Source organism: Pangasianodon hypophthalmus, chromosome 13 (genome assembly GCF_027358585.1).
Source record: "Pangasianodon hypophthalmus isolate fPanHyp1 chromosome 13, fPanHyp1.pri, whole genome shotgun sequence".
NCBI classification, from domain to species: Eukaryota; Metazoa; Chordata; class Actinopteri; order Siluriformes; family Pangasiidae; genus Pangasianodon; species Pangasianodon hypophthalmus.
The window spans coordinates 3,828,264-3,840,766 of NC_069722.1; the positions used below are offsets into that span (position 1 = coordinate 3,828,264).

Genomic DNA, 12,503 nt, shown 5'->3' on the forward strand with positions numbered 1-12,503 from the left:
ATGCAGTTTTCCCGAGATAGGCTCCGGGTCAGGATAAAGAGCTTACTGAACATGAATGAATGAGACATAATTCTGCAAAATTTTAAAGTCAGACACTTTATTTTGTATTCAAATGATGGAAACATGTTTCTGCAAATTTAATAAGTGCCCTTCTGTGGTATTAATTTACACTCACAGTGTACATTTGTACTTTCCAATTTCCATATTTATTAAGGACAGTATGGAAAAAATGAAAATGATCAGAAAACATAACTATACAAATATGAAAAGTGTTTGTGTGTGTGTGTTTGTGAGAGAGGGAGAGAGAGAAGGGGGGATGTGGGAGGGGCCAGACGAATATCAGAGTCACATGGTTTAATAACTGCAGAGGAGCAACAATGCAGATCTCACAAAGACACACACGCATACTTGTCTCTATCATGCATCTAATTGTATCCTGTGTGTAAAAAAAAAAAAGCACCATTTTTCTTATTTTTCTAAATTTTTTTATCACATACACACGCATGACACCCAGAGAGAGAAGCTTCAGGGGAACGTGTACTTATAGCCTCCGAGACAGCTGTCAAATTTAATCTCGGCGCTCAACAATTTACAGAAATAACCCACGGGGAAGACACGGAGAGACGGAAGCAGGGGAAGAGAAGAAAGAGGAAGGGAGGGAGAAGAGTAGGGGAAAGTAATGAAGCATGTTGCATACATGCATGGCAAATATAAATATCTCACACACACACACACACACACACACACACACACACACACACACACACACACACACACACACACACAAGGCATTAAGGCTGGGATGATAAGAAAATTGAAGAATTTGATAAATCAGGACAAATTTAGTGATGAATATTGATATTTGGAATGTTCAGTACCACATGCATTTTACAGTTCAGTACACAGGTGTGTATCAGCACTGAGATTCCGGGGGGATTTTAATTTCATGCAAGCAGACGAATATGAAGCTCATGTGACAAAGTACAGTTCATTAACACGGGAGTGTTCACGTTAATGCGGTGCGGTGATGTGTGACAGCGTTTGTTCATTCGTCTTCAGTATCTGCTTTATTCCGGTCATGCTTTGGTCCGAGTCATGATGCTTTAAATGACTAATTTGTTAACATTTTGGGAAATAGAACCCACTCTAACCAAATATCGATTCGTACCCAAGACATGAACTCAAGTCCCTGGAGGACTAGTGGTTAGGCCACAGCACTCTCACTGCTGAGGCCCGGGTTCGGTTCCCGGGTTCGACCCCAGCCACTGGGGTTGCGTGCAACAGAGTGCTCTCAGTGCCAGTCCCAAACCCGGAAAAAATTGGGGAGAGCTGCGTCAGGAAGGGCATCCAGCATAAAAACTGTGCCAAATCAAAAAAGCGGACCAGTGACCTGCTGTGGTGATCCCTAATGGGAGCAGCCGAAAGAGGAACAACAACCCAAGATATGAAATTACTACCACTAAACAGTCAACTGAATGAAGAAATATTTCTAAAAGTACAAATGTAAGAAATAAAACAAACTGGGGTGCGCAGTTATAGGAAAATAATCAATGCCGGGGTGATGCGATGAGGTGGAGTTACTGTTACAGCCCCAAAGTTTATTATTTTGGTATAAAAACATATCCTGAAGTGTTTTGTTCCAGTTACACAACAGCAATTTGTCAACGTTTACATTTTTCATTTATTAAAGAATGACATACTTATAGTCATATCTAGTTATAGTTACATTTGATGTTGTGAAATATCCATGAACAGGTCAGTTCCTGTTCTCACTTACACTACAGCAGCTATAAACAGTCGTTCTCTCACCAGTCTGTCTTTGTTTCTCTCTCCAGTTACAGTTACAGTTTTAACCCTGACTGTTACGAAGTGCTGATTTTCAGCTGCGCTACTATCAGAGCTGCTGTTATAAAAAATAAATCAACACCTTCTGACCAATCAGAATTAAAAACTCAACAGTCCTGTGGTGTAAATTAAGATATTTGATGTTCACAATTTTGTTATTGAGGACATTTGTTATTGATATTATCTCCTGCTTTCCAATAGAGAGGCAGCATAAGGCCTTCTAGGTCTTCTAGGTCATTCCAGAGAAAACTAATGAATAAAAATTTTTAAAATTACTTTCAAAAAAAAAAATTTAGCAATTATGATGCTCTAGAACTTCACACCCTCACACATGAACTTGCATTAAATGTACAATAAGTAAACTTTCCAAAAAAATGATGAAATTCCAGGGGGAATAAAACCAGCCGCAGTGTGTAGGCTGAGAGAGAGAGAGTAAGAGAGAGAGAGAGAAAGAGGGAGAGAGAGGGAGGCTCTGTGACAGGTCAGAGAAACGGCAGCATGGACAGCACCAGGGTGGTAAGTAAACTTAGCAAGCAGAACTTTAAAAAGCTCACTTATATAACATCAGCGTGAAAGTGTACCTTTCCGGCGAGGAGATCCCGTCTCAGACACACACTCGCACTCTTTTACACTTTATTCGGCCTTGTTGCATCAGTGAAAAACCAAAAACACTGCTCACTTAAGCACTTATTAATTAGTGCCATGACATGAGGTGTTTTTGTGTTCGTTTTTTGGTACTCTTCAATAATGACACTGATACTGAAATCTTTAGTATTACTCAAACCTACTTAGTATGAATCAATCAGGGACGTCACGGAACATTTTACTCAGCTCCGTTTATGATGGTTGCTGTTGTTTGTAACATTACAAGCTGCGTGTTTTTTTTGTCTTATTAACTTCAAGACAGGAAACAGGAACTAACTTGTTTCAGATGTTTCCCAACATTAAATAACTCTACACAATCACTGGTATAAATAACAAATGTTAGCACTGAAAATTTCCCGTAGTGTTAGAGGAACAATACACATAAGACGTGCTGTTACAGGAAACTAATCAGCTGCAGAGTGGTAACAGTAACTCCACTTCATCACACTCCTGTCCCACCCCGTCGGTGTTTATTTTCCTGCATCAACACACCCCCAAGTGTTCTGTTCCTTACATATCATGCACGCATCCTTTCAACTATTGAAATTTAATCAAATTCCACAAATGATCGTGACGAGCGCCCACTCAACACACACACACACACACACACACACACACACACACACACACACACACACACACTGCTTAATCATCAGATGAGAAGTAAAAGCTCAGAGCTGGATGTTATAAGTGTGTATACTCTCTGGAGAGCGACTGGAAACACTGAGTCTGTTTTCCATTTAGAATCGCAAGTCCTCTAGATACACGATTCATGATCCTCTATACGTTTATTTACATTTCTCTCTTCTTTCAGGCATGGCCATGACAGGCCAATCCTGCCTGCTGAATAAAACCTCAGCGTATGTCTGAGTAAGTGTGCAAGTGTAAAAGTGTGTGTGTGTGTGTGTGTGTGTTAAAGAGAGAGAGTGTGTGATGGGAAAACTCCAGTAAGTACTTCTGTGACACTTGAGAAAGAGGACTAATGGCCAGTGTAACACCGAGACGGATGTAGTGTATCTGACACAATGGAACCTTATGAGAACCCACACGTGCACACGCACATATACACACACACACACACACACACACACACACACACACACACACACACACATACTCACACACACAACAGGAAGGAATTTTTAAAGTTAAGAACAACTGATCAACACACACCTGCTCTGTTGATCTCGATGATCTCTTCCTGCGCCAGGGGGCAGTCCCCTGCTATGCTGCCGCCCAGCACATTACCCATGATCCTGTGCGGCGAGGCTGTGGCCATGGCGAGAGCATCGGGCTTGCAGTAATTGGGCGAGCCAGGCTGCGGGGCTCGTGGGATGTGTTTATTCTTCTTCTTGGGCAGCTTCTGCTTGGCCATGGCCAGTGAGTAGTACATGCCGAAGTTGTTGACGATGACAGGCACTGGCATAGCGATGGTGAGCACACCAGCCAGGGCACACAGAGCGCCAACCAACATGCCCGACCACGTCTCAGGATACATGTCGCCATAGCCCAGCGTAGTCATGGTGACCACGGCCCACCAGAAGCCAATAGGGATGTTCTTGAATGAGGTGTGGGCGCTGGCCGTGGGGTCGCCGGGGTCAGCGCCGATCCTCTCGGCGTAGTAAATCATGGTGGCGAAGATGAGCACCCCGAGAGCCAGGAAGATGATTAGGAGCAGGAACTCGTTGGTGCTGGCACGCAGAGTGTGGCCCAGCACGCGGAGCCCGACGAAATGGCGCGTGAGCTTGAAGATCCTCAAGATCCGGACGAAGCGGACGACACGCAGGAAGCCCAGCACGTCCTTGGCAGCCTTGGACGAGAGGCCGCTGAGCGCCACCTCCAGGTAGAAGGGCAGGATGGCCACGAAGTCAATGATGTTGAGCGAGCTCTTGAAGAACTCGGCCTTGTCGGGGCAGAAGATGACACGCGTGAACACCTCGATGGTGAACCATATTACGCACACGCCTTCCACGTACGTCAGCCAGCTGTCCGTCACCACCTCGAACACCACTTCCTCACGCGTCACGTTGCCCACCGTCACATTCTCTGTACGGTTGTAGATGGTGTTGAACGCCTCATGCGTCTCCAGGCAGAACGTCGAGATGGAGATGAGGATGAAGAAGAGTGAGCCGAACGCCACGTACTAAAGATTCAGAAAGAGAGAGGGAAGAACACAATCATGTCAAGAAGTTGAATAGTATACGATGTCAATCATGAAGAACTCTGCATAATACCAGATTACTTACAGCCAGTATTGTTTTTTAGTTACAAAGTGGCCTAAAATGACAGTTGTACCAAATAAAATGGCCGACAAGTACAGCTACAAGGTGGATGCTGAAGTATCTCAAACTTAATAAGAATTTTATGTAATTGGACCTTTATAAATTTTAGTTAAATCCCCCTACTGTGCATAACTGGACTTCAGGGACCACTGTGTGTGGGTACATTTAAATTATATTTTATTTATAATTCACAGATGCTGGTTTAAGAATAGCAAGAAAAAAAAAATAATAATAATTGCTTGCGGCTTTTTGCAATCTGGTGCTTATTTATATGATTAAAGTCAAGCATTCGAGTGGTGGAGGGAGATGTCAATACACATCCACTGCAGAGGAAACAGAAAATACAAAAGTAGCATCATTCTGCCAACAGAGAGCGCCACATACCATAATCAGTAAAGGGGAACGAGAGAGAGGGGGAGAGTGTGTGTGTGTGTGTGTGTATGTGTGTGTGGCAACAGCCGTAAAATGCCACTGCACAGAGACAAGGAAAACACCTTAGAGAAGAAGGAAAACAGAAGAGGAGGGGAGAAAAGAAGGCGGAGCTAAAAGAGGCGCATTTTCAAATGGGGGCATGATGAAAGGAAGAAATAAATGTTTTCGAGGTTAAGTTGTTTGAAACAGTTATGACAGGAGAAAGACAGATGGTGAACGAGATAAACGCAGACTGAGGTTGTAAGGAGAGAGGAAGTGAGAGAGAAAGTGTTCTCGCAGTGTGTTATAGCGGAATGTGATGCGGTGCGGTGCCACTGTTCTGAAATCAGAGGTGTCGCGTCAGGCTCTAATGCAGAGAGATGTGCATCGATCAGCCGGTGTGAGCGTGTCCCTGTCTTTTATCTCCTCCTATCACCTCAAATCAATATAATCTGATTGTCTCTGTCTGTCCCAGCATCCAATTATATACACACACACACACACACACACACACACACAGCCCCAACAGCAATTTCTTTAATGCAGCATTTCACATTTTTCCAAGTTATCCATTATATCATCAGGTTTTCATAGTGCAGGACGAACAACACACACACACACACACACACACACACACGATTAACTAAAGACTTAAGTGTTTGACAGAAGCACCTAAAAAGTCCCATCTTTAAGGATGTTTCTCAAATAGCACCAGTCAGGTCAATCCCCTCGTGACGAGATGAGCAGCAGTGAAAATGAAGGACTCAAGGGGTCCTGGGAGAATAAACCAATTCCCCAACCCGATTAGCATGAACTAATTTTTGACGAGCCCATCTCATCTCGGCCTCAAAACTCTGACGAGGTGCCCAACGTCACTTTCGCACCACACACACGGCCTGCTCCAGATACACCCGAGCTCCAGATACCGAAGGCCAAAACCTGAAATTTACACATCTAGGCGTCTTAAAAGCAAATTAAGAATATTAATAATATTATATCGAGACATGCATTTGCATGACCATCTGGTAGTAGCATGAGAAAAAAAAAATTATTTATAATAAAAAAAAAAAAAAAGAAATTTAAATGTTTAGCATTCCATATTTTAAAGACTCGTGTTTTCATCGGTTTTTTTGACGTTAATAATTTTCCTTTAGACTGCTGTGTAAATTCATGTCTGGAAAATTATTTCTTAAATAATTGAAATTTCAACATTCAGCTTTGTCATATCCTAGTTCAGGGGCATTCAACTAAAAGCCAGAAAGATCCAGTTATATAAAATTCCTCACAAACGTCTGGATTAGCGACTAACAAGCCTGAATGATAGCAGTTACCCTTTAATGCTGACCAATCACAGCAGAGATAGATGACGGATTTGTACACAATCTCAGCGTACAGCACCAGGAATAGCACACTTGTAGGTTGTGTAAAGTTCACTAAGACCTTTGGTACACTATATTACCAAAAGTATTCGGTCACCCATCCAAATGATCAGAATCAGGTGTCCTAATCACTTGGCCTGGCCACAGGTGTATAAAATCAAGCACTTAGGCATGCAGACTGTTTTTACAAACATTTGTGAAAGAATGGGCCGCTCTCAGGAGCTCAGTGAATTCCAGCGTGGAACTGTCATAGGATGCCACCTGTGCAACAAATCCAGTCGTGAAATTTCCTCGCTCCTAAATATTCCACAGTCAACTGTCAGCTTTATCATAACAAAATGGAAGAGTTTGGGAACAGCAACTCAGCCACGAAGTGGTAGGCCACCTAACCTGACGGAGAGGGGTCAGCGGATGCTGAAGCGCATAGTGCAAAGAGGTTGTCGACTTTCTTCACAGTCAATTGCTACAGAGCTCCAAACTTCATGTGACCTTCAGATTAGCCCAAGTACAGTACGCAGAGAGCTTCATGGAATGGGTTTCCATGGCCGAGCAGCTGCATCCAAGCCACACATCACCAAGTGCAATGCAAAGCGTCGGATGCAGTGGTGTAAAGCACACCGCCACTGGACTCTAGAGCAGTGGAGACGCGTTCTCTGGAGTGATGAATCACGCTTTTCCATCTGGCAATCTGATGGACGAGTCTGGGTTTGGAGGTTGCCAGGAGAACGATACATTTCGGACTGCATTGTGCCGAGTGTGAAATTTGGTGGAGGAGGAATTATGGTGTGGGGTTGTTTTTCAGGAGTTGGGCTTGGCCCCTTAGTTCCAGTGAAAGGAACTTTGAATGCTTCAGGATACCAAAACATTTTGGACAATTCCATGCTCCCAACCTTGTGGGAACAGTTTGGAGCGGGCCCCTTCCTCTTCCAACATGACTGCGCACCAGTGCACAAAGCAAGGTCCATAAAGACATGGATGACAGAGTCTGGTGTGGATGAACTTGACTGGCCTGCACAGAGTCCTGACCTGAACCCGATAGAACATCTTTGGGATGAATTAGAGCGGAGACTGAGAGCCAGGCCTTCTCGACCAACATCAGTGTGTGACCTCACCAATGCGCTTTTGGAAGAATGGTCAAAAATTCCTATAAACACACTCCTCAACCTTGTGGACAGCCTTCCCAGAAGAGTTGAAGCTGTAATAGCTGCAAAAGGTGGACCGACATCATATTGAACCCTATGGGTTAGGAATGGGATGGCACTTAAGTTCATATGTGAGTCAAGGCAGGTGACCGAATACTTTTGGTAATATAGTGTATATTAAACCCATTTGCAATGCCATTCGATGCCACTGATTGGTGGAAAACTTAGTTAAAGTAGAAGGTAAAGCTGATTTAGGTGGATTTGACCAACATTCATAATGAATTTTCTTTTCTGATGATCTGGTCTGCTGCAGGTGAAATGCTACCCTAAGGAAGCTCAGGTATTGCTCCGTCTCCAGGTTCGGGTCAGACACAGACAGATTGTCCTCACACTGTGGTTCTTGGCCTGGTTAAATGTCTAAGGTGTCAATCTCAAGCCTGCGAGAGCGTGCAAAAAAATGAAACTGAAACATTAGTTTCAATGTTATAATCATTTCTACTATCTTCTTGTTCCTAGAAACGTCCCACTCTGCTTTCAGGGCCTGGTGTTAATCGATAGAATACATAATAATAGGCTATATTAAAAATTAATAACCTTAGTTTATGGCCCTTCAAGGGCTCACAAAAATGCTGATGTGGCCCGGGGAGAATTTGAGTTTAATACCCCGGCTCTAAACCTTCTGTACCTGGTGCGCATATCGTGCATATGTTTTCAAACGTCTTATCGTACGCCTGTCAGGTCATGGTTTAAACACAACTCTCTGCTGCACACATAACACTGAGAACATCAGTGTGTTTAAAGATTTAAAGCGTCAGGAGAAAGGCCTTAAAGCCACTACTGAAATGGAGGCCACACTTTAAAAGGAAGTGCACGGGAGTCCCTGACGTCCCTTAGCAAGTGCGCTACAATATTTTAGCACCGGTCTTCCCAGGAAATACATTAAACATGCAGTCAATACTTATATTTGATGGTATACATCATACTTTATGTTCTACATGTGAATTTTGCTGCCTTTGTAAATCCTGCATCCATGTGCAATACAGTTAAAGGTGCAGTCTGTAATTTTGAAAAGTTATTTCAGATCTGTAACAATCGAATCATTTCAAAGATGTTTAATTTCGTGAAGTTTAACGAAAAGGGATCATGTTCGAATCCTGGTGATGCCACAGCCATCCGTGTCCGAGAGATCAAGGGAGAAAAACTGGCTGTGCTCTCAGGATGGGAGGGGCATACTCTCTCTTCCTGTCAATCAGAGCAACACCAGCCAATCGTATGTATCCGCGAGGTCATGTATGTGGAAGAGGGTGGATAGTGCTTTCCTCCAAATGTGTTACGCAGCTCTGGGACGCAGCAGTTCGAAAAGACATGGTTGGCTGGCTTCACACGTCTCTGAGGAAGCACGTGATTGGTACCTAGCTGGTAGCTGCTGTATGATAGGGAAGAGTTGTGAATTGGCTAGAACCAAATTAGGGAGAAAATGGGGAAAAACAGGGGTGAGGTCAGTTCCCTGAGATGGATTTTCACGCCATCCAGGGTGTACTTTCACTTCGTGCCTAGTGTTCCCGGGACAGGCTCTGTTACCAGGAAAAATCAGCGACTGAAGATGAACGAATGAGTGAATGAGTGTGGTCGGCTGAGGTAAAATTGAAAACAATTTGTCTCACATGGCACACAAGGCGCTAAAAATGAATAAAATGAATAAATGATCCTTTTAATATATCATTAATATTATGAATAAAAATATGTTTAGAAATCTTTCTAACAGTGCAGCGATGATGGACATCGCTTTCCTCTTTCATTTCTAAGGCACGCACCTCTCAAGCACAACAAAAGAATCACCGCTACTGACAGCTTGCTGACTCGTGTCTGTGAGCATCTGACAGCCAAGTCAGCACAATCACGCCAGCAAAGTGCGAGTCGACAATCACCAGCCCTGACGCATTAATCACAACCATCAGCCACCTTTGCCGTGTTTTGTGAGAGCCTACTTGGGTGTAGATTTTGGATTTTTTGCTGCCGTGTATCAGCAGCTTCTAAATCTTAGCCAGGTACTGACAACAACACACTCATTACTCACCGTGTACACCAAATGCAAGTGGAATAAACACTATGGGTCATACTGTTATAAGAAAATAATCAACGACAGGGTGGTATCATGAAGCAGAGTTACTGTTACCTCCATGAAAGCTGATTCTTTTCCAATAACAGCACATCCTGAAGTGTCTTATTCCTCTTAGACCACACTAACTAGCCAAGTATTGCATTTTTTTAATAGTTAAAGAATGACACGTCATACCTTTTATCCATTTACAGTTACATTTAAATTCATGGAACGTTCACGCGACAAATTAGTTCCTGTTATTATTAATTACATTATAGCAGCTATAAACAGTTGTTCACTCACCTTAACTCTCTGGAATTTAAAAAGTGACAATTTGGAAACATTCTGAAGACTTACTGACCTTTACAAAGCACTGACACTGGAGACTCCTTCCATAAATGTTAAATAAAACTCTCTTTACAGAAAAATCCACCACATCAGTGATTCTCAATATATTCTGCTTTGTTAAATAACAGCACATTTTAAAAGATATGTCTGTTATTAAACTTAGATTATGTGGAATATTTGCCACATAAAGAATGACTCTATAGCTTTTATATAAAAATACCACCCCTTCGTTGATTATTTTCCCATAACAGCACACCCCCAGGTTTTATTCCCCACACTGTAATTAAGTAACATAGTAGAGCTATAGTAAAGCTAAACTATAATAAATTTTAAAAACGTATCTAGCAATAACAATATATCACAGTATATCATTAATCAAACTCGCACGCAAGCTTGCTTTGTAATGAGATTAGACTTAATACGATGCGCAGTATCACATAACTTTCATTCAGACTCCTGGGAGATTCGTATAATTTGAACGCTGCTCTTAACGCTCAGCTGTTCAGCTCTGTGCTTGGACCCTACTCTCCTGTAATTGCTTTCGACTTTCCTAGTTCTGTTTCATTGTCTGCATTAGCTGTTGGAAACAAACGCAAGCTGGACCACAGGACGTGACTACAGAGCGACTTCATATGGCGTACACAAGCGAACAGCAGACCTTGTAAAGATTGCTATGCGTGACTGGACACGGATATTTTGTTGAGTCGTAGAAATGTAAAGTGGTGCATTTAGCAGTGAAAGGAAGGAGAAAGTGGTAGTGTGAGCACCGGTGGTTCTCTGCAGCTTCGTCTCGGTATAAAAGCACAGCCCGCATCGCTGTGAGGCTCACTGCAGCAAGTTAAACATTCCCTCCAAACATGACTGCAGCACACACACACACACACACACTCTGTACTCCTCTGTCTGCAAATCCCACCAATACCAACGCAATCATGAGGGACAGATCCTCTGACGATAGATACTAGATCCCCCGCTGTAATTAAAATGAGCGCTCAGGCTGCGGCTCGGTAAACGGTTCTATAAATCATTTAGACAGGGTGTTTAGGCATGTCCATATGACACGGACTGAAAACAGGAGAGTAGATTTGGGTGCAGTGGGAGAGGCTGTGATGCAGGACGAGTAAACGACAACAGAAAAGGAAATGGATAGCGCAGAATGGAAGACGAAGAAAAAAACTCTATAATATGATACCATATTAAATATCTTTATCCCACAGCAGTGATGAATTCTCAAATCTGATTGGTCAGAAGGTGATTCGTTTTCTCTAACAGCAGCTACAAATTACAGGTTTACACTCGAATACACGAATACACTCGTTTGAATTTGTTATCGTTTCCATAGCAACAGCTCATTCACAGGGACTCGTACAGCACATGCACCACAATAAATCTACATATTTTAATAATGTGTTGTTATTTATCAAAGAAAAATATCTAATCATTGAAATGGGGAAGTTTTCTGTGAGGAGTCTCCAGTGTCAGCGCTTTATAATAGCTTTACAGACACAAGAACATATTTACGCTTTCTGCGCATTTTGTTATGCATTCGAACAAGACAAGCTGCGCTGTTTTTGTCTTATTAAGTCGTTTTTGTCTTATTAAGTTCAAGGGAGAGAAAAAAAGAGAGGCTGATGAGGATACAACTGTTCATAGCTGCTAGAACACAAGTGAGAACAGGAACAGGAACTAAATTGTTTCCACAACATTAAATGTAACTATAAATGGATAAAAAGTATATGTCAGTCTTTAATAAATGTAAAAGTGTTAAAATTGTTGGCAAATTTCTGTGATATATGAGGAATAAAACACTTTCTGACATGCAGTTATAGGAAAATAATCAACTTCAGGGAGGTAACAGTAACTCTGCTTCATCACACCACCCCATCATTGATTATTTTCCTATAACCGCACACCCCTGAGTGTTTTATTTCTTACATACTAATATAATATTAATTGACAGCATCTCCTACTGAACTCTTTTTTTTCCTTCACTTCTGTTTTTTCTTCACTCAGAGTATCACATTGACCTCGTTTTCATTCGAGCCGATTCCCTTTCATGCTGCCTCTCTTACGCGTCCTCTCCGTTTCAGCTCCACCACACTCCTCCTCCACCACTCCAGCTTTTCTCTCACAACCTTCATAATTTTTTACTGATGAATGATTATCTAATGAGTAAACACGCCTTGTCTAGTGAACACACGCACACGGAAGTGGACAAATACACAACCTGGGTGTTCGGGCAGGGAAAAAAATCCCACTCAGCACAATCCACCAAACTGTTGCATTCGTTCTCAAGCCATATTTTAATTTTTAAAAAAGTGTGCACATACAACAATCAATCTGAGATCAT

At 42.4% G+C, this 12,503-nt stretch overlaps 1 protein-coding gene across 10 annotated transcripts in view; it reads right to left on the reverse strand.

The window, feature by feature from the left end:
- Positions 1–12,503, reverse strand: part of kcnc3a (potassium voltage-gated channel, Shaw-related subfamily, member 3a) — a 97,133-nt gene that overhangs the window by 33,177 nt on the left and 51,453 nt on the right. For all 10 annotated transcript variants that reach the window (XR_008303170.1, XR_008303171.1, XM_034309836.2 and 7 more), the window contains one exon: positions 3,664–4,633. Coding sequence is in view for 8 of the 10 variants with exons in the window: in XM_034309836.2 (XP_034165727.1) it covers positions 3,664–4,633 (970 nt within the window). In the remaining 2 variants the exon portion in view is untranslated. The remainder of the gene's footprint in view (positions 1–3,663; positions 4,634–12,503) is intronic.